The 23,383-nt window shown below is 40.0% G+C and overlaps 1 protein-coding gene across 8 annotated transcripts in view; it reads right to left on the bottom strand.

Annotated features, from left to right (window-relative positions):
- MAGI2 (membrane associated guanylate kinase, WW and PDZ domain containing 2) overlaps positions 1 to 23,383 on the bottom strand; it is a 1,330,046-nt gene that overhangs the window by 178,036 nt on the left and 1,128,627 nt on the right. For all 8 annotated transcript variants that reach the window (XM_038562829.1, XM_038562825.1, XM_038562824.1 and 5 more), the window contains 2 exons: positions 7,702 to 7,733; positions 790 to 979 (listed from right to left, as the gene is read on the bottom strand). In XM_038562829.1, the coding sequence (XP_038418757.1) occupies positions 790 to 979; positions 7,702 to 7,733 (222 nt within the window). The remainder of the gene's footprint in view (positions 1 to 789; positions 980 to 7,701; positions 7,734 to 23,383) is intronic.

Below are 23,383 nucleotides of genomic sequence, written 5' to 3' on the forward strand. Positions count from 1 at the left end.
ATTTACTTAGTTTATACTGCACATTTCTCTCATAGATTATACATTCATGCCATTCAGATTCCAGGCCTCTAACATTTGGAAGAGATGACCTGTCAGATGGTGGAAAGAGGCACAAGGAATGTACATGCAATATTAAAAGCCTTTGTTTTCTAATATTTATAAAGTGCAATGAAATAATTTTAGAGGACCTTCAAACAGGATGACAAGCACATACACGATATTTTGTTTTATGACTGAATGGGCCCCACAGCATTAAAGGGGCCCCACTCTGTTAAATAAGAAGCAGAAGTTTGGGGTAGAGATGATTGGCAGCTGGCTCTGTGCTGTTTTCAGAACCATTACTTTCATGGATTGTGAGTTGGAAGGACATGGCTAACATTGACTCACGGCCCTAAATCTTCAATGATTGCATTCAAGGCCCTAAGAAAAAAATCTAAGCTGCGGACTCAAGATCAGATTACACATAAATATCCCAACCATTTATCTTATTATTTGGTGACTTGAACAAAACTATCTTCTTCCGCAACCCCCCGCCCCCGTCCTCCCCACCAAATACATTCCTGATTTTCCTCAGGGGTTTAGGGGGAAAACCATAGGAAATAAAATATAAAACCAAAGGATATGAATTTTTTTTTTTAAAGAAAAGTTTAGACCAGCTGGCTCTACTTTTGAGATACTTTCTGAACCTCAGAATATCAACTCATGCCCGATCATCTCAGCTTCAATATATCCCTTGGCAGGGCTTCAGCCATTACTAATGTACCCTTGTTTTATGTGGCTTTCACTTACGCCTACTTTCATAAATCGCTCTAGATTTCTCATAGAGCTCGTAGGGGTCAGGCTTCCTTGGGTCAAAGGCCTCTGTTGAGTCAGGAAAAGAAGTTCTGTGGAGGGTGGGTGGGAAGGGCAGGTTCTGCGGGATGGCCGGAGCAGATAGACTTGTTTGAGGACTGCCTTGGTTCTCCCAACGGTCCATTATCTGGAAGGCAAAAGAGAACAGAAGATGGCTGATGGTGAATTCCTCTTTGTCACACACCACAACCCTCACCTTTAAATTAGACTCTCTTGCCCCGTGGACTTTCCTTAGACTCTCTTGCCCCTTGGACTTTCCTTAGTTAGACTCTCTTGCGCTGTGGACTTTTCTTCCATGAAACATTTGCAACTTTGGAATAAGTGTGAGGAAAGACTCTATGTCTCTGGCTAAAGTACTGAAGACTGTACTCAATACAAGTGGTTGCCTGACTTCGGAATGCAAACTGACATAACCTTGTGACCTAGTGCTGGTCATCTCCAGCAACTCACTTAATCTCTCTGAGTGTTTTTTCCTCCTCCACAATAAAGATGACATGTGTCTCAAGATAACTTTGTATGTAAGTGTGGAAAAATGTGTGGTACTGGCCCTGAAACATTATGCCATTTTTACTAAAACAAAAGAGAATAAAGTAGTCTACGTGTATTCTCTTGACATCTATTCATATCCCAATAATCTCCTATACCCGAACATTTGGGGTCACTTTCCTTATAGTTTTAAGTAATAATGCGACCACCTGGGATTTATGAATTGTTCAAAGTCTTCTGTGAAGCCTCATTTACTTCTGATCTGGCAGTTTCTTTCCCAAAATGCTACTGCTGATGTTGCTACCACTATAGTTTATTAAAGATCTCTAGAACACTTCCCAGTTTACCATGTTTTCTCACACACGTTTATCTTCTTGGATCCGCACCATGGCTCCATGAAGTAGATAAGGCAGGACTAGTGTCCTTTTATCAAATAGAAAGCCAGGTTAACTGAGAACACCTGTTTGTACCACCAACTTCACCTTCATTCACTAGTCAACTGATTCAAACTCAACTTATTCTTTTCTGCTTTGGATAAACCTACTTTGTGTAAAACTTAGACTAGGCTATCCTTATGTCTAAAATTCTCCATTGGGTCAGCATGGTCTTCAGCTTAAGGGTTAAACTCCCTACAGGGGCATTAGTAGCTCCTCATGACCCAGTTTCTGTTCACTGTTCTCATACTCACTCATAGTCTCTCCTCTCATTCCCCAGGACCCATCAGACTCTCTCCTGCCTCTGATCTTTTGTGTACCTTCTTAATTTCTCCTTCTACTTACAAAGTTTACCCATTTCTCCACTTTTTCCACCTCCCTTCCTCCCTTTACCTGGGGGCTACTAGACTCAGATAAGATGTGTTTTCTAAAAGGCCTCTGCTGGCCATTTTTTTTTTTAAGATTTTATTTATTTATTTATTTATTTATTTATTTATTTATTTATTTATTTATGAGAGACACACAGAGAGAGAGAGGCAGAGACACAGGCAGAGGGAGAAACAGGCTCCCTGCAGGGAGCCCAATGTGGGACTTGATCCCGGGTCTCCAGGATCACGCCCTGGGCCGAAGGCAGGCTCTAAACTGCTAAACCACTCAGGGTTCCCTCTGCTGCCCATTCTTAAACTGGTCACACATCCCTCCCAGATGCCTCACAGCACCTCAATCTACCCCTCACACCCAACGCTAATGATGCTTAACTATTATGGCAAGACTACCTATGTCTCCTCAAATAGAGCATGGTGGGGACAGATCCTGCTGGGGACACAGTCTTTCTCATTGTTGTATTACTGACACATAATAAGCTCAGAAAATGTTAATGTAGTGAATGAATGAAATCATCAATAAAATATGGTCAGCTGTTCTTTTTTCCCCTAATCTGGCTAACTTATAACTGTTCTTTTTTTTTTTTTTTAAACATACAAACAAACAAATTAGCTTTGACATACACTGTTTTGAGGTTGGCAGGATTACGACTCTTTATCCCTTATTGCACTGTTCTGCTCTTGTTTCCATGCTGGCTATATTGGTTAGGGCTCCTACACCAGCTCTGCTTTGTCACTTATAAATATTTTAAGGTTGGAGGGAATGTGATGTGCCAGGTACCTACCATGCATGTCACTCTGTAAAACAAAGTTCCCTGTGACTTACTCACCTAGCTTAAGCCGTGGCAGATATCAAGTGAGCCAACAAACTATGGAAGAAATGAGTCACTGACCCATCTCTCAATAAGACGGATACCATGGTCTGAATGATTGGGTCCCTGCCCAAATTTATATATTAAAATTCTAATACCTAAGGTGATGGAACTAGGAGGTGGGACCTTTGGGAGGCAATTGGGTCATGAGGATGGAGCCCTCATGAATGGGATGAGTGCCTTTATAAAAGAGACTCAGAGTCTAGAAGACCCTTCTGCCAGGTGAGGTTGCAGAGAAAAGATGGCCATCTAGGAAGTGGGAAATCACCAGACACTGAATCTGCCAGGGCCTTGATCTTGAACTTCCAGCCTCCAGAACTATGAGGAAAACTTGCTGTTGTTTACAAGCCACCCCATCTATGGTACAGCAGTGTGAAGGGGCTAAGACAATTGGCTTAATTTAGCTTGTTTTCTATACGGGCTACTGACCAAGATTTCATTTTAACAAAGTTTCTAAACCTAAAGAGGATGGAAAATCCTAGTTGAGCTCAATTCCCTAATATTGAACATAACCTCAAGAGTGTGAAGAGGTCCAGCAGTGGTCAGCAGCAGATCCTGGATGCACCCAATTTGTAACTCTAACGGGAGTGCTTTTTACAATAATTCATTGAGTGGAATAACTGGCAAATTTGTTTAGAATTTTGGCTAATATTCTGCTCAGTGGACTTTTTGCTCCCATTTAATAAAAATCCTTAAATACACACTTCATAATTCATTTGATAGCAAAATTCATCTAGGAAGCCATTCTAGGTTCTTTGGTCATCCACTCTGTGTCTTTGCTATGATGAGCAGACCCACATTTGTGGCTAAAGTCATATTGTTTTTTAATTTTTCACTTAAAACGACTGGCTTTAGGCACCATGTGGATGCATTTTGGCTGTGACTTTCTCCCTTCTGCTTCCGAACATAAGGTACTAAATTCTAAACAGTAAATAATTTAGATATGTGGACGGAGTAGCTGTAGAATAGCCACACAGGTCCTGCTATGTGTTGTTCATGCGCAGTCATTGGAGCAAACATGCTTCCGGTGAAATATTAGTATTTCTAAACAACATTCTTAAAACTACAGAACAAATAATGCTTTGGGCACTCTTGGGAAGGCTACTGGGGCCGAGTGACAAATTCTACAATTTCTGTAGCACAGAAACGAGGGAATTAGTCAAGAGTCCGGTTTATGCTTAGTAAAGCATTCACAACATCTTGCTGTGACATTCATCAACCCTTGAGTCACTCTGTCAGGGTTTCTTAAAAGACTGTAGAGCAGAAAAATCACTGTGCCCATGAAATTACTGAAGAAGCAGACTTGCAGTCCTAGAGCTACCCCCCTCCCCCAACTGAGTTATTTGTTGGCTTTGGCCCAAAAGCCCATGAAGCAAACCACTTGCCCTGGGATCAGAGGTCACCCTCTGTTCACTGGGGCTGGTGTGCTGATCTAATAGCCTCCTTTCAGGGTACGCTTTGTTGACTTCTTACTTTCTTAGAAAACTGGTCTCTGGACTTCTGCTTTCCAGCTGGGACACTCTGCTCATTTGTTCCTCTCAAGCTTCTTGAACACCCTAGATTCTGATCCTGTCCTGTTGCTCAGGCCCTTGGCCTCACTTGTTCCACCCAGTGGCTCTGGCAAGACATTTACTTCTCCTGGCTTCTGAATGGGCCTTGTACAGTCCCAACTATGTCCATGCCTAGGCAGCTCACTAGTGTAAGGAAAAACAAACATGTAGTTGTTTTCAATATCTGGGAGAAACCTTGTGTCTCTGCTAGCCTCAGTGAATGAATGAATGCCTCACTGTACGAAGGTATAGTCACTGAATTATCATCAGACAGAGTGGACATATAGTCCACAACAGGGCCTTGCATGGAAGATAGGAAAACCCAATCATGATGTGGTTAATTTTTGACTCCCCATCCTGATCTAGGGGTCACACTGAGAGTGGATGGCTTGTGAATAAGGCGGTGCCCCACCTCCCAGGAAGTGCTCCATTTAGAATCTGTTTGCTTTCTATAGAAGCTGGCTGGGATAGACTAAATGCACCCCCTCATTATTTTAGGGCAGGGCTGGCATATGAAGGCGTTTGGTTTGATTCTATACTTGAAGAATGAACTTGGATCCCTTCCAGATGGAGAGCATGAGAACTCACTACAATTAGAATACTACTTGTCACAAAGGAAATAACGATCTCAACAAGGATTAGCTTGAGATGTAGATCAGTAGGGACAGAAGAGGGTCAGAAAGTGACACAGGACCAGGAGAAGGAGAGATCTCACTCAGGATAACGTTTCCTTATCCTGACTACAGATGTCCTCAATCCTTCTCAGAGGAGAGAGTCTATAAATCCATATACTGTGGGCATATATTTATATATTTGTTTAAATGAATACTTTAGCAAACTATGTTCACTTTATAGAGTCATTGATTTATTAGGGTTTCATGCATGGAGGGTCTGCTTTCTGGGATGACAGTACTTTATATTTCTCTTTTATTCTCCTAGAGGTTTTATCTATTGATTTGAAAGAGAGCAAGAGAGCTGGAGCAGAGGGGAGGAGCAGAGGAAGAATCAAACTCCCCACTGAGTGGAGAGGCTGCTGTGAGGCTTGGTCCCAGGACTCCAGGATGATGACCTGAGCTGGAGGCAGATGCCCAACTGACTGAACCACCCAGGTGCCCCAGTACTTTATATTTTTGAGCTCAATATGTAGAGGCGCTGTTTTAAGCAACTTACATGTACTGGTAAGACTCTTCATGATGACTATGTGAGTGGGGTACTATTCTTTTCCCCATTCTACAGATAGAACTTGAGATACTAACAACCTAAGTGGCTAGTTGAAGGTCATATAGCTACTAAGGAGAAGAAGCAAAGTTTGAACCCAGGCAGTATGCTTTCAAAGCCTGGACCCCAAAATGTATATCACACTGCTTCTCATTACAGTCTTTGGTCTAAAGAGCTTCTGCTGGATCCATGGAGGACGTTGAGTTGACAGTCCTATATCCTCACTCAGCCTAGAACCTGGAAGTCCAAGCCTTAGCTTTTGTAGGAATGTGTGGGGTTCAGGATTAATTGTAAATTGAGTTCTATAAAACCTTTTTTGGAATTATTGACTATGGATGTAATTACTGTAATGACAGAAAATGCTGTAATTATGCCAAATGGCATAATTTGTGTAAATGTGGTACATATAAGGAAATCACTAAATTGCATAATTGTAGCACCATGATGAAGTTGCAAGGCTCCTTGTTAAATTAGATAAAGATGTGTATAACCACAGAGCACAGATTAACTTTGGTGATGAAAGGAAGAAATTATTTAAATTTTGGCCAACCAAGATAAAACAAATTTCATTTTAAACATTTTAAACTCCCCTCTTTTCAAACTCTGTACCTCACTAAATGGTTTACTAAACCCAAATAGGTCCAGGTTCCCCATCAGATATTCTCTGTGGCCCAGACGAAGCCAATCCTAAACGAGGACATGGTTGGTGAGGACATCCTGCCCTGACAATCAGCTCTTCATCTCTAGCTCCCGGTTTCCTTATGTCTTTTTGAGAGAAACCTGGAGCTGGGGCATATGACAGGGCTCAATTATACTTTATTTTTACATCTTCAAGCCATTTCAGTGCTTGTTATTTAGTTAAGCCAGTTATTGTACTTGAAAAGTGTGCAAAATCGTATTACCTCCCTTTATAAAATGAGAGAATCAAGAGGTTAAATATTCTCTCAGTAAAAGAAATAGGAAAAGCATAAATTAATTCAAGAATTCCCTACTCACTGGCCAGACTTGGGGCCACTTTCATCTGAGCTCCTCAAAGTGGGAGGGAAGAAAAGGAGTAGGTGGGGGAAGTGATTCCCTGAGTTTTATTTTTGACTGGAATCACTTTGCTGTGGTTCTTTTCTAGCTGTGGGTTATAGACACCCCAGGTAGGGTACAGCATTCTAGCACAGCATGAAATGGGATCCCAGAAAACCAGTGCCAGCTCTGGGAACTTGGACAGTTACTAGTTTCAATCTAATGGAAAGTAAAAATTAGGTCTAATTGTGAAGTCGACTTGGCTAATCTAGCCACACAAAAAGTATTAAAATCCATCAGCCTCCTGTATTGGCATCAAAATTTCAGGCTGATTCACTAGGAAACTAGACCCAGAGAGTTTGCGTGATGGAGAAGAGTACCAGCTTCTAAAGGAGATTCAGAAGTTGAATGATTGCCGGGTCTGCTGGAATATGTATGTCTCTGCAATATTCACACACAGAGTTAGAATATACATTAAAATGTAAACATAAATATGTACAGAACTGAATTTCTTATGTCCCAGATGTAATTTATAGGTCAAGACCTCTAGGCCTATAATTTGCATTGTTTATAATAAATCCATGTTATACACTATAGTTATTTCTGACAGGGGAAAAACAAAAGGTCTCTGCAGTACACCACACTGAACAGTGTTAATACTCATTTTCTAAGTATATTAAAAAAACAGGAAGTATTGCCTTTACAGGAAAGTGAGACAAGTTATTTTGCATTTGTGTGACAAGTACAAGACAAAGGGACACAGGATTTGTTCTTTTGACATCATAGCATCTCGGAGGTAAAAGAGATTTTGAGGTCACCCAATTAACTCTTACTTAATGGGACTGCAACAGTAACTAGAAATCAAGAAAGAAGCATAATAATTCCAACTTACAGGCTTTGGAGTTTTCCATGGAGAAAAGAAACCTGTAATAAAGAAAACAATATTTGAACTTTGAAAATATAACCTGCTTACCACTTACGGGTGTCATGCTATTAAGATGACTGCATTCATATTACTTCGTTAATAGCAAACCATAATGAAAAAATATGCTACAGTTTTTTTTCAAGAAGCCCAAATAACTTCGTTGGAATTATATTAATTTTTCTAAGGACATTTCCTTATTTGGAGGCTGAGGAGTCTGAGGCACAGAGAAGGTAAACTGTATGGTAAGTGGTCAGCTGTTTTACAAGAACTGAGATTGAACCATCCTAGGGGTCACTGTGTCACAGCGGTAGCTGGAAAATGGGGGAGAGGGCGAGGTGCGGGGGGAGACAAAGAGAATACGTACAGAAATTAAGTTCTTCAAGGTAAGTACTTTTGCTTATAAAAAATAATCTGCTTGGCATACCTTCCTTATGCGGTTAAAAAGTAATCAACAAGACTTCATTGGTCCTAAATATTCTTTTTTTCTGTTTTTACTTTTATTTGCATTTACTTTATGCGGAATTTACTCCTGGGCCATAAGTTTTTGTTTCTTCAGTTTCTTCAGGGGTATCTCTTTCTTCTATGCAACCTCCTCTTCTGGTTTTAGGAACAGTCTGCTCTTTTTCGTAAGGATCATCTAGGTGCAGCAGGGAGGGCTCATGCATGGGTTAATCTGACCACGAGCCCTGTAAGATCCACGCTGCATCTTGGGGACTTTGCTCACCTGGGGGTGCTCAGTGCCCAGATAATCTACATCTAAGCATTTACACTCAGTATTACTCTCTGTACTATTAAGCACGTGCAGTAAAAATTCAGCACTCTTTTGGGTCACTGACCCTGTGTGCAGGCTCACAGTTTGGCCTGAGCACACCTACCACCTCCATCAGGGCAGTGATGGGATGGCACACATTGCTTCTGCAGAGTGACATCCTTCAGATACTTGGTGGCTTTACGGATATGCCTACCCTTGATGGCCTGGGCAGCTTAGTGTGTTTAAAATGAACATGAAGATTTGAACCTCTTGATTTGCATAATTTTGTAGGGTTTTCTGGGTCAAGTGAAGAGTGAACCATTTTCAGAGATCACCTTGGGCCACTTACAGACGAGCTCATTTGTCCTAAATTTAAAAATAATGTATATACCTGTTATGAATCAGATTCCAGTGTATAAAAGAATAACTCTTTGGGGACTGTTCTCCCACGGAGCCCTTCTCTAAGCAGGTATCTATTTATTATCCTAGCGCTGCAATATTGTATATCAAGAAGCAGCTCAAACTGTTTGTTAATTGAATGAGTCATGCATCAACAAAACCATGCTTTCTTTTTTTCAATTTAGTGAGCAATTTCTATTATTACAAATGGTATGCAGATTGGACTGTCTCTGCTGTGATCCAAATGACCATTTAGATAATGAAAAGCAAAAGATAATTCCTTGTTCTTTTTTTCTTCCATTATTATTATCATATGGTATCAAGTTTTTTTAAAAAATAGTAAAAACAAGCTTAAAAATAACGGTGAGGAGGGCAGTTGACATAACTGACCCTAGTAAGCCAAAACATAAACAGTTTTGCTCATGTCAATGTTAGTTGGTATCTGAAAAATGCCCAATAAAAATGAAATATTGAAAATAAGCCACATACTGTATGTTTATCATCTTAAAAACTGGGACTCCTATAAAATGGTTATGGTTGAAAACTGTAGCCCCTTTATAGGAAATATCTAGAGGAAGCTGGACACACAATTATCTAGATGTTTAAGTAATCCTGCTCAGGCATGGGATCAATACTAACTGTAGTACCTCAGTGCACATTGTGGGGACCTGATGCTTCATCTTATGAAATGAGGGAAGGTATGTAATCTATCAGGTTTCTCAGCTCTCCTTGGAACTCAGAGTCAAATTTAATGCTCAACTGTAATAACCATCTTACCTAAGGAGATGAGAAGAATTAGCTCATCTTACATACTCTGTGAGTTCTTATCTCTCCTTCCAACTAAAGGACAAAAATTCTGTCCCACGTGTGGTTCGATTATAACTTAATTATAAGGATCTAATCATATCTTTTTTCTTTTTTGGAAGCAGCTGAGAGTGAAAATTACAGATAAATAAATACATTTATCTCCTTGACTCACTCTGTAAAATGCCAACAAAAACAAATTGATCACTAATTTTACAGTGAAAAAAAATTGTAACCTATTGGCCAATTAACCATTCCTTTCCATGAAGGATAAGATTTATTTGTTGATTTATGGAATTGCCAGCAACAGGTCTTCTGCAAAAGTTGTCACTTGTCCAGTCTCACATGTCAAAACATTCAGTTATTTCCTCTGCTTTCTTTATGTCATCACCTTCTTTGTGGGGCACCAGAATGGATTTTGAGTATTTGCTGTTTTACATTTGTAAGGTGCTGGGAGTTTCTTAGACACTGATACAAATGTATTGAAAATGGTTGCTCTCTTATGGAGCTCTCAACTCTGCAAGGGACATTATGCTAAAAGATGATTATTCCTCCTATGGAAAACGTGTAATCATCTGACCTCTGAGCAGTTAGGGTGCCAGAACTAAAATGGCATAAGAGGGATAGTGGTCAAGATCAGACAAGGAGAGAGGGATGTTTAACGTGACCACCTTTCATCAGAGCTACTTTGGCTTCCCATTCTTTTAAGGCTGTTTCATTTAGTCTGACCTCAGACCATTGGCATGACCCAGGACTTCTTTACTGATCCTATTATGGCAGTTTCTGGAATATTTCTAATTATGACTTATGCAGCAGAGGCTTCAGTCTGAAGCAATAGTTAGTCTTTCTGAGACATTGTTAAAAAAAGGTTGGTTGGTATGGAGTAAGTAATTTCAGGTAGTAAAAATGGTATCAGAATAGATTTCCCCAAATATAGATAACTTATGTGGCCCTTTGTGTTTCTTTGACAAGTTATCAATTATGCTATAAACATTTAAATTAAAATAAATAGAAAACATCTACCTCAGATATGCTTGATTTGGTTTGATTAAGCCAGAAGGTCAAGTTTTCTATATGATTAAACTCCAACTTTCTGTTCAACTCCACTGGAAGAGCTACAGAAATACTACAATAGTGTGGACCAAACTATTATATAAGTGTACAGTTGTTTTGGGGGTAGGATGGCCCTTCTTGGAAACCAAGTTTATTCCAATTAATATTTATTTATTTATTTATTTATTTATTTATTTTAAAAGATTTTATTTATGAGAGACACACACGGAGAGAGAAAGGAAGAGACATAGGCAGAGAGAGAAGCAGGCTCTCTGTGGGGAGCCCGATGCTGGACTCGATCCCAGACTCTGGGATCATGCCCTGAGCCAAAGGCAGATGTTCAACGGCTGAGCCACCCAGGCGTCTCTCCAATTAATATTTAAATAAAACCACCAAAACCAAAGGAAAAACTTTTAAATCCTTATTTCTGTAGTTTTCTTTTTTCTAGAATCATTCTAGTTGGAGATAGATCACAGAAGCAAGATAGGTGTGGTTTAGTCAGAGTATGACTCTTGGGTTTCCTTCCACCCATCTCCATGGGAAATAGAACAAGGATCTGGAGAACTTTTTCTTAATCTTTCAGAGCTATGAACCTAACTCACAGGAGAAAGGAATGTGTGTACCTAAAGAGCATTTCTTTAAAATAACAGTAACAACATCTTTACGTTTTAGTTTATTTCTGGCCTCGTTTCCTCTACTTCTATAGAAAGCAGTATATTATATTCCCTTGTGGGATTAAAATTTCTTTATGATGGTCCATGTTTTCCATATTAATCCTTTATTGGTGTGTGTGTGAGCACATGCCTACAAATGCAAACATTTATTTAATCCTTACTCTTAAGACAACAAAAGTGAAAGACCTTAATGTACAGAGTTATAAACTGAAACATAAGTAGAGACATAAAGGGGGGGGAATAAGAGAATAAATGGGAAAATTTAGGTGCAGCTAATAAGAAAACTTAGATGCATTTAATATGAAGTTCAAAATGGAATTAGATTTTTAAAATCCATCTTCATTAGAATAAGAAATTAAACTCAAATAAATTTTTAATTCTGCACCTAAAAGCACAGTGAGAGGGCCAGAGAAACAGAAGCCCAGTGCAAAGAGCTTAGATAAGAAATTCCACTACTCGGGACACCTGGGTGGCTCATAGGTTGGGCATCTGCCTTCGGCTCAGGGCGTGATCCTGGAGTCCCAGGATCAGGGCCCACATCGGGCTCCCTGCATGGAGCCTGCTTCTCCCTCTGCCTATTTCTCTGCCTCTCTCTCTCTCTGTCTCCCATGAATAAATAAATAAAATATTAAAAAAAAGAAATTCCCCTGCTCAAAAATAGAAGACAACACTGATTTCATACTGAAATTTCAATTGAATTCTATATGTCAATAAATGCAACTTTTAGTAAACTACAGGACTATGGTTGTTGTATAAAATGCAATATGCTAAGCTAAATTTCAATTTTAGATAGAAAATGATTTTTTAGCATAATATGTCCTATACATTGCATGAGCTATGTTACATAGGACACTCTCATACTAAAAAAGATTACAAATTTGTTGATTATTTGAAGTTCAGTTTGAATGGGAATTCTGTCTTTTGTTTTGTTTTTGAGAGAACATGCAGGCACAAGCATGGGCTGGGGGAGGTGGTGGGGGGAGGCTGGACGAGCAGAAGGAGAGGGGGAGAGAGAATCTTAAGCAGGCTCCATGCCCAGTGCAGAGCTTGATCTCACAACCATGAGATGGTGACTTGAGCCAAAGACAAGAGTCCGATGCTTAACCAACTGAGCCACCCTGGTGCCCCGGGGAATTCTGTATTTTTATTTGCTAAATCTGAACACCCTATAAAGGGAACATTTTATGTAAGTCCATTTAAAAACGAAAACACGATAGTTAGTCTACTGCAGGTAATATCTCATCTAATTAAATAAAAAAAAAAACCAAAGAGAAAATACTTAATATTTCCTTTTCTTGCACTCCCTCCAGTGTTTTATTGTGAGGAATCTTGCTTTAGAGAAACCTCAGAACGCTCCATTTGCTATGCACACTACTGGTTTCTGTTGGTTGTCTGTCCATCAGCAGCCTTATCTGAGGTCCTCCCCTCACGTGATGCAGAACTCTATGGACAATGTGAGCATCACAAAAGACCATTTTCAAATTACTTGAGGACTGGTTGGCACCATTGCCTTGTCCCAAGAGGAATGTTCCACAACCTGCTCTTCTCAAAACCTGCCTTTGACACATGATAATCAGAATGAAAAAATTATAGCTCTAAAGGGAGGCCCTTTAGAGTTGTGTGTGTGAGATGTTTGGTAAGATTTTTTATTATTTATTTTCACATGGCAACAACATGATGAACTTTTTAAAATTACCCCAATTGGAATAAGGGATCAAAACACAACAAGGAGCAACTTAGATTAGAGAGAGTCCCGGCATCTTCAATTTGGAATAACGCCAAGGCAATTTCTCCAGATTTCTAGAAATTTCCCCAAAGAGAACTAAATCTTTCAATATGCCTCTATACTCCATTTGATATACTGAACTTCTATTTGCAGAATGTGAAATGGATTCTCCCTCAATTGAAGTACTTTGTACAACGTACGACGCTGGTTTTGAAGATTATCATTAGAGTTTCATGTATTTTAGAGAAGTTTCTGCAGTTACTAAAAACAGCAGAGATGCAAGGGGAATGTTTCATATTTCTCTTTTCCTTTAAGCAATATAAAAGAAGTGGGAGGCCCTCTGAAATAGAGACCTGCTTCATTGCAGAAGTCCATGCCCTGGTTTATTAAGAGCTGTGTTGTGTTTTGCTTAAAAAAGAAGGAAGATACAATGCTGTGAATGTACTTAGCACTACTGAACATGTACCCTTAAATGCAATTAACATGACAAATTTTATGTCATGTGTATTTCTTTTTTTCATCTTTTATTTTATTTTTTTGTATTTTTTTATTGGAGTTTGATTTGCCAACATATAGTATAACAGCCAGTGCTCATCCCGCCAAGTGCCCCCCTCAGTGCCCGTCACCCAGTCCCCCGTCCCCCCACCCACCTCCCCTTCCACTACCCCTTGTTCATTTCCCAGAGTTAGGAGTCTCTCATGTTCTGTGTCCCTCACTGATATTTCCCACTCATTTTCTCTCCTTTCCTCTTTATTCCCTTTCACCATGTATATTTCATCATAATTAAAAAAAATGAAAACTAAAGCTATGAAAGCGGATAAAGAAGTAAAGCAGGAAGGAGCATGTGCATATTGCATGAGTGTGAGAGAGAATCTAAGGGTAAGAAAGAGAATTTCTTTTTCACGGTTTCTCTGCTATCCTGCTGGAGGACCGGAAACTCACCTAGACACCCACACAAACCCTTCTACCTCTAACGTTATCCTTTCTCATAAAGGATTCGAGGCAATAAAGGAAACTCATGTTCTTACTACATTTCTGAAAATATTTCAGGGACTGTTAGAAAGTCTTCCAATAGAGGAAATAATTTTTTTTTTTTTTTTTTTTTTTTTTTTAGTTTCCCAAAGTGGGGGAAAGGCCCTAGAGTTTTTAGAATCTCCAGTTAGGACTAATTTGAGGGAGAAAAATCACTAATAAAGTTAATCTTTAATTTAAGGATCCTCCCATTATCCCACAGCCTGGCAACTTTTTCATCAAACATTCAGCCTTTGGTAAATGTAAGCCAGCAGGGTAACGAGCTAATTTCCATTAAAAGTAGTTCAATGTTATTCACTTTTTTTCCTGAGTTTTGACTGATTCATGTATGTCTTATTAAAATTCATTAAGTGAGTTAAACCCTGCAGTTCCTTTAGATAACTTATTTAAGCTATTTGAAGTCAGAAAGGGGCATTTTTTCTTAATGAGAGTGACCTGGGCCAAGAAAACCCCCCAACCTCTCCATGAAGTATAGAAGTCACACTGCTGGTGATGGTAACACAAACCTCATATCACCAACCTTCAGCCAAGCACAATATTCAATTTGCAAAGAAAAATTCAAACTGGTTGCCATCTTTGGCCAGAATCTGTTTTTATGTGGTAAGCTGAGGCTTTCTCTGCAATGCTTTAAAAATGATCCTTTCTGCATCTTTTAAATAAAAGTGTTTTTCTTATAAACACCACAAAGCTGTTTTCAAATAGCATTTTCCCCCTGGCTTTGTTCCTTATGGAGAGAGCAGTCTGGCCATTTAAAGTAATCCCAATGAGTATCTAGAAAGGATAAGCCTGCACATGTTGTCTTCTGATAAACTCAGCTATATAAAGGATGCGTTCAAAATAAAGCAGGCCAGGTGAATAGCCTCGAACAGGAATAAAGGCACGCAGTGAAAGAGGAAGAAGTGTGTCAGGGAGGCTAAAACTCAGAGTGAGGTGAGGCTTGCAGAACATATGAACAACTACAAAGGACTTTTTTCTTTATGTCCTGAACAGAACCAAGAGCGGTAAAGAGAGAAACTGTATGTTTACAGTGTGCTGTAAACAGTTGGCAAAGAAAATGTGGAAGGGTATCAATACTTGCAAATAGAAAATTCCAATTCCGAGAGCAATATATTTTTTAAAATGATGAATATATAGCATCAAGTTTTTTTTTGTTTTGTTTTTGAGAAACCTGTCTAGAAACATCTTTATGTAACTTAAGAAAGATGAAATGTCTGTTTCACTTTACATCAACATTAAGTACTAATTGAGCTATCGGTGTCTCACAAGCACCATAAATTCAACACAGAGAAAATGGAACCCTTGATCTTTCCCCCTCAAGTCTTCTCTTCTGCGTTCCTCATTTTGGTAAATTTCACTTGTCCTTCCAAGTTTTAGAGACAGGAGGCTGAAAGTCATTCTTAACATCTCCCTCTCCCTTATTTCCTTATCACCAAATCCCGTTTGACCTCCCAAATCTATTTCAGGTACACTTTCCATCTCCACAGCCACCACTGTAATCCACGCTCACCATCATCTGCTGCCTGAATCAAAACAACAGCAAATTTGCTGATGTCACAGGGTCTGATTATGCTTAAAATCCTTCAATGAATTCCTACTGAATTTAGGATAAAAAATAAAACCTATCAGTTCATCCTCATTTACTATTCCCCAGAGGTCTCATGGGTCACTTCCCTTCACTCATTGACTTTCCTTGAATAAGCCAGAGTTTTCTTTTTTTTTTTTTTAAATTTTTTTATTTATTTATGATAGTCATACAGAGAGAGAGAGAGAGAGAGAGGGAGAGGCAGAGACACAGGCAGAGGGAGAAGCAGGCTCCATGCACAGAGAGCCCGATGTGGGATTCGATCCCGGGTCTCCAGGATTGCGTCCTGGGCCAAAGGCAGGCGCCAAACCGCTGCGCCACCCAGGGATCCCCAAGCCAGAGTTTTCTAACCACAGGGACTTTGCACAGGCTCCTTCGTATGTCCACCCTTTCCCACCCTCCACACAGCTATCTCTAACTCCTTCTTTAGGTGTCAGCTTAAACAACACCCTGACCTTTTGATTTTTATTATTTTTAAGGATTTATTTATTTATTTGAGAGTGAGAGAAAGAGAGAGAGAGAGAGAGAGAGAGAGAGAGAGAGAGAGAGAGACTGAGTAGGGGGAGGGGCAGAAGGAGAGAGAGACTCCTCACTCCTCAAGCAGACTCCCTGCTGAGCACAGACCCTAATGTGGGGCTTGATCCCAGGACCCCAAGATCATGACCTGAGCCCAAGTCAGATGCTTAACTAACTGAGCCACCCAGCTACCCTTGACCCTTTATTTATTTTATTTTATTTTATTTTATTTTATTTTATTTTATTTTATTTTTTACCTTTTATTTTAAATCAAAGTTCTCTATTATATTTTTTCATTGTATCCTGTAGTTTTCCTATATTTATGAAATTGCATTCCTGTACTTATATTTGTGAAATTATTAGTTTAATGCCCATCCCCCCAACTAAGGTATAAATTCCATTTGTGAGGGATAATATCAATTTTGTTCACAATGTATTCCTACTACTTTACACAATGCCTGACATATATTAGATCCTTCAGACACATCTGAATGAAAGGATTATGATAGTGAAGGGTGCACGAGGAGGGTAGAAAGAAAGAGTTGTAAGACACTTGGGAAAATGGATGAGGCATGGTGATTTGTGGGCAGTGGAAGATAATATAAAGAAGAAGATGAAATATATTATGACTTGTAGCTTGGGAACCTGCATAGGTGATGGTGTCTTTAGTTAAAGTAGGAAATGCAGGAAAAGAGGCTTCTGTGATGGAGTATAGTGAAATGAGTTTGGGTGAAATGAATTCAAAGTGCTTTTTTTTTTTTTTAAAAAAAAAGATTTTTTTTTTTTTTATTCATGAGAGACAGAGAAAGAGAGAGAGAAAGAGAGGCAGAGACACAGGCAGAGGGAGAAGCAGACTCCATGCAGGGAGCCCGAAGCGGGACTCGATCCTGGGTCTTGAGGATCAGGCCCTGGGCTGAAGGCGGCGCTAAACCGCTGAGCCACCCGGGCTGCCCTCAAAGTGCTTTTGAGAGCTTGGGTTCAGGCAGAGAAGTTGTGAGTGGTGGGCTCTATTGTCTGGTGATTAGTAGAAGATTCAGGATAAGAGATGTAATATGTCAGGTTAAATGTAAAATACCATGTGGCATGAATGAAACCTCCTTAGGGGATGCAGAAGAAGGAATGAAGTGCTTGAGAAGTGACAAGAGAGCCAAGTAAAGAGAAAGTTTCAAGAAGTAATAAATGGAAATACTCCTAAAACAGGGTTTTAAGTGGATCACCAAAAAGGAGGGTCACCAGTAGCCTCTGTGGAAGCAGTGTAATTACTATGAGAGGGGTAGAAATCAGATTTCAGTGGGTGTGAATGAATGGCAAGGGAGGAAGTGGAACCGAGAACTGGCTATAAGGTTGAAGGGATAAGGTTATAGTGGTCCCACGCCCACCAAAGAAAGATTTGGGGAAAGCATGCTTACATTCAGATGAGAAGGCATCTGAACAGAGATAGTCTGAAGACTCAGGGGGAAAGAGGATAATTGGTGAAATTATTTCATGAGGACAGAGGATGGGATCTAGAATACAGGAGGACCTAACTTTAATTGAGAGAGAAGAATCCAAGTCCTCATCCAGAAGCTGGAGCAGATCATGTGTGTATGTTTGTGTGTGTGTAAGTGAGTGTGTGTGTGTGTGTGTTTGTGTGTGTGTTTGTGTGAGAGTGTGTGTGAAATTCCCCAGGTTCTACCCTGTGGGCGGGGTGGGGGTGGAGGGAGAAGGGCCTGGATGGGAGAATTTACTCACAGTGGGGGATTAGTAGGGGTTCTGGTTATGCAGGGAGACTGGAGGACAGAACAACAACAACCTGTGTTCAGGGGTAAAGGTGTAAACAGAAAAACAACTCCTGAGACAGGATGGCGGAGAAGTTACATACACACAATATGGGATAAAACTGACCTGAGTTCCAGTCCCAGCTCTATCTCTCACTAGTAACATGGTCTCACGTGTGCACAGGAGAGCATCTACTACCAGAATTAACTCCTGGGCTCTGAGCAAGACCCTGGGTCTGCATAATGGCTTACACCTGAGTGAGTGTGAGCACTCCCCTAATCTCTCTATGGCTCAGATTCCTTATCTGCAACAAAGTAAAGATAATAATAGGTATGATTTTAGTGAGAACTTAATAATGCACTTTACGTTATTGATATAAAATGGTGCACAGTTCCATTTATTGCTTTTGATGTGTTTTAAATTCTTTTTCTACAAATTAGATGTCCGTTTTTCAAAAAGGTGTGCAACAATTTATTGCTACAACACATTAATTTCTTAGTTATTTTAGGCTTTTTGCTCTTTTAAGCTTCCTTTTAAGTTCTTTTAAGCTGCCTTTTGCTATGTGGAATATGGCTTGCTCTGATTTGCTTTAAATAATTTTTTTTTTTTGCCTTAAATGAAGTAAACTGTTGTTCTCATCCCATTAGTTTTCCATCAAGTTTCTACTGGTCTTGGTTAGAGGGATAAGGTAGCCCATTGACCTCACTCAACCTCACTCTAGTATAAACTATAGCCTCAGTTTGTAATGATTATAATATTCCTTTATGAATTGTCTTTAGCTTTGCATTTTTCTAGAACTAACATATAATGGTTAGTTATACTTAACCAATAAACTGGTTTTAATGCTCACCACAATTCATTTTATTCTACTATTTCTCCATTTTTGGATTTTGAATTTTGGTCCTTTGTTAGCATATGTCCTTGAATTTTTCAGCATATTTGATGTCATAGTTAGAACAGTGGTCTCTTAAAGAGGTCTATACCCTAATCCTCAAAATCTGTGTATCTAATTATGTGGCAAAAAAGATTATGCATATGTGATTAAGGTTAAGGACCTTGAGACTGGGAGAAAATCTTGGATTATCTGGGTGGGCCCAATTCAATCATGTTAAATCCTTAAAAAGGGAGAGCTTTCCTGGCTGCAGATGGAAAGAGATAGGGGGGTTGAGGAGGAGTCAACTTGCTGTTGGCTTTGAAGACAGAGGAAAAGGTCACAGGCTGTGGAATACAGGACTCCTTTAGAAATTGGAACTAGAAAAGACAAGCAAATGGGTTTCCCCCTAGAGACTCCAGAAAAGAATGACACCACGCTGACATGCTGATTTTAGTCCAGTGAGACTAGTGTTGGATTTCTGAGCTACGGTGCTCTCAGTAAGTCTATGTTGTTTCAAGCCACTAAGTTTGTAATCATTTATTGTGGCAGCAACAGAAAACTTAAACATGTGGTATCCTTTCTAAGCATTTGGATATGGATTCTAGTTTCATTAATAAATTCTAATATCACAATTTCTTTCCGACTCTGGGAGTTTTTTCCTATCGTTCTCGGACATTGAGCAATGTTGAAGACAAGCTTGGATCCACTCAATTTTTTTTTTGCAACTAACCTTTTGTTTTCTTTTGTGAATAATTGTAATTGTATAATATTTTCTTTATCTTTTTAAATTCTCTATAAATTACTAGAATATACCGAGGTGTGAATTTGTTTTGATTTTTCCTGGAATATAGTGAGAGCATTTGCTTCAGGTTTTCTCTTAAGCCTTTCTACTCAAGATTTGGTATCTGGGAACCAGATAGAAATGCAAACTCCTGGGCAGCCCTGGTGGCTCAGGGGTTTAGAGCCGCCTTCAGCCCAGGGCCTGATCCTGGAGACCCAGGAATGAGTCCCATGTTGGGCTCCCTACATGGAGCCTGCTTCTCCCTCTGCCTGTGTTTCTGCCTCTCTCTCTGTCTCTCATGAATAAATACACAAAATCTTAAAAAACAAAATAAATGCAAACTCTCAGACCTCAGACCCACTGAATCAGATCTGTAATTTAACAAGGCCTCCAGGTGATTCACATGCATGTGTGAGAAGTACAGCTGCAAGGCTATTCTAGTAGTAGATTTGATCTCCACTGCTTCATTTTTTCAGTTTCTCTTTAATTTCTTTGTCCATTAATATGTATCAAGAGTAAGTCATGCCCCTCCCTTTCTTCCAAGAGATTATAATCAAAGCTCTTGTTCACACTGCATTTCCTTCCCTCTCCTCTGGTAACTCTGACTAAGTTAGAGTTGCCCTCATCACGGAGACTCCATGTCAAGAGCAGAATGACTGGTAGCAATTGCTGTGCTTGTGACTGGTGTTGAGAGGGACGACAGCTTGAGATCTGCTCTGTAACTGGAGAGCTCTTCATGTTGGTCTCTACAGCACTAATTTTTGCAGTACCTGTTTCACCCTTTACTAACTCTGATGACCATTTTAATTTTTAGAAGTAATTCTGAGTCCCCAGATTTGGTTTTTATGTCCTTTTCACTTGGTCAAGCATCACTCTGTTTGGTTTTTGCATTTCAGCCTGCTGCCCATTTCTGTTATTTTTTAAATGTTACATCTTCTAGCATCTGAGGATTCCAAGTACATTTTCTCAGTTTCTTCTGTTTTCTGCAGCAAATCTGTTTCAGTGTCACACTGTTCCTCCTAATCTTTAAGGCTAGTTATAATGATCCCTTTCTTATATGCTTAACTATTTTGTTATATCCCCCTGCCAAACTTTAGAAATTCCTTTCATTTGAAAAAGGGAAGATTTATCCAGATGCAGGCTCATGAACTCTGTTGCTGCCCATCTGAGTGACTGTGTGACATAACACTCGCTTTGGATTTCATACAACAACGAACACATGCACAGCTTGCAGCCAGGCTTCCATCAGCCACTGTGTCCTATAGCTCTCTGGACTGTGGGGAGACCTCTTGATACAACTTCCTAACTTTATTTGCTTGTTTTGGGGAGAAACATTTGTGTTGTAAAAAAAAATTTGAGATGGTCCCTACCTACCACCCGTAGGCCTCTTATAGCCCTGCCTCTGTCCATGGTGCTTAGTGTAATACTGCCACATGCCCCAGGAAGCAATTTGTCACCGCCCTCTTTTCTCCACTTTGCTCTGCTGTGCTTTGGGATTTGAGATTTCAGAATTGGTTAAAAGAGAGTAGTTGGGGAAAGAGAGCAATTGATTTTTAGTGGGAAGGAGGTTTAAATACGACTGGCACTGCCTTCTAAAGCAATACCCAGCAGTCTTATCATTGCTAGAATCTCTGAATCCTGACATTCCTTATCTTTCTTTAGTGCTTTACTGGGATGTTGGGAGAAACATGTAGATTTTTTGACCTGATGCCATTTTATTTTATTTTTAAAGATTTTATTTATTTATTCATGAGGGACACAGGGAGAGAGGCAGAGACAATAGGCAGAGGGAGAAGCAGGCTCCATGCAGGGAGCCCGACGTGGGACTTGATCCCGGGTTTCCAGGATCAAGCCCTGGGTTGAAGGCGGCACTAAACCACTGAGCTGGGATCCCTGGGTGGCACAGCGGTTTGGCGCCTGCCTTTGGCCCAGGGCGTGATCCTGGAGACCCGGGATCAAATCCCACGTCGGGCTCCCGGTGCATGGAGCCTGCTTCTCCCTCTGCCTGTGTCTCTGCCTCTCTCTCTCTCTCTCTCTCTCTGTGACTATCATAAATAAATAAAAAATTAAAAAAAAAACCACTGAGCCACCTGGGCTGCCCATTCATTCATTCATCCATCCATCCATCCATCCATCCATCACAGACACAGAGAGAGGCAGAGACATAGGCAGAGGGAGACACAGGCTCCTCACAGGGAGCCTGATGCGGGACTTGATCCTTGGACCAGATTCACGCCCTGAGCTGAAGGCAGACGCTCAACCACTGAGCCACCCAGGCGTCCCTTGATGCCATTTTAAATAGAACTTCTTAGTAGCATAGTCTGTTAATGTAAAGAACAATTTTATCTCTTGTTTATATGTTATATATACCTAATACACAAATTGTTTATGCACTAAGATCTGATACATAGGCAGAACTAACATTTGCTTATTTCCTGTTTCCTGTTTCCTGTTAAGCCTAACTTAACCAGTTAAGGCTTGAAATAAATCTTCATTTAAGGTCCTGGCATCCCTGATTAACATCACTTATGCATAGCTGGTGGGGATACAGTACAAGTATCGTCACAGGATTGCCCCTGGAATGTATTTTTCAATCAAAATCACAAAACAGAGATAAAAATAAATTTGCTTTGTGGTTGGAATTCTTGGCGTAATTGAGTTTTTTTTTTCTCACACCCCCCTTTCTTATCCCCTAGTTCTCCTGTGGGACTCCCCATAGAGAAAGGAAAGATGGTTCTAATGAATCCACCATGGAGTGGAGAGTCATAGATCATATCTCAGTATATGTGTTGTCAGAAGGAACTTCACTGACTGTAGTTTGTAAATCAATATTTTATATTACATGAAGACAAAAGATGCTGCTTATTTGGGTTCTCCCAACAGCAGGCCCTGAGATGGCAACTTGCATGATCCAGGAAGCACAAATAAAGAATGAAGAAAGTGAATCAAGGAAGTGAAACACACTGTAGAGCAGAAAATCACTGTGTGCACCTGGACTCAGGTGGATCTTCTGAGAAACCATAATGAACACACATCAGAACCTTCCTGCTGCAGGATGGAGAGGCCTGGACACTTATCCTCTGACTCTCTCTTCCCTGTGGGGGATAAGAATTGCTCCTCATTGAGTATTGTTCTCCCAAAGTTTTAATTTTGTCACATTTCTGAGTTGTCCCTGCTTAAGGCTGAGGAAGCACCTGCAGGGCCAGAGGAAGTTCTGAGACTGAGAGACTCCAGTGTTTGACGAGGGACTCTTGTTACTTTACTGGAAACATCCACAGTTGCCCATACTCAGGTGAGTGGAGAAGATACAAAGTAGCAGATCTTGTTGAAAAAAGTAGGCAAACCATATCTGCAATGGGAGGAAAACCTAAATAAGTATGCACCTACAGTGATTATTTTGGGGAATAAAAGATTTACATCATGTTGAAGTGGGGATGGCAAATGAGTTTCAACTCACATGCCAGCTTTGATCAACTGACTGCCTGGAGTGAGTGCTTTGTTGAGAAGGATTCTCAAAAGGCTCAGTAGGCAATGGCATCTTTATCATTTAGCATCGCAGACATGGAAATGGGAAGACAGAAGGGTGGCATGTGAGCCATGTATTTGCCACAGTGCTTTAATATGGAGCCTTTTTTTTTTATTAATGTAAGTGCTGAGTGAGACATCTTTAAAGAAATACAATAAATTCTTCCACAGATT

This window comes from Canis lupus, chromosome 18 (assembly GCF_011100685.1).
Source record: "Canis lupus familiaris isolate Mischka breed German Shepherd chromosome 18, alternate assembly UU_Cfam_GSD_1.0, whole genome shotgun sequence".
Classification (NCBI taxonomy): domain Eukaryota; kingdom Metazoa; phylum Chordata; class Mammalia; order Carnivora; family Canidae; genus Canis; species Canis lupus.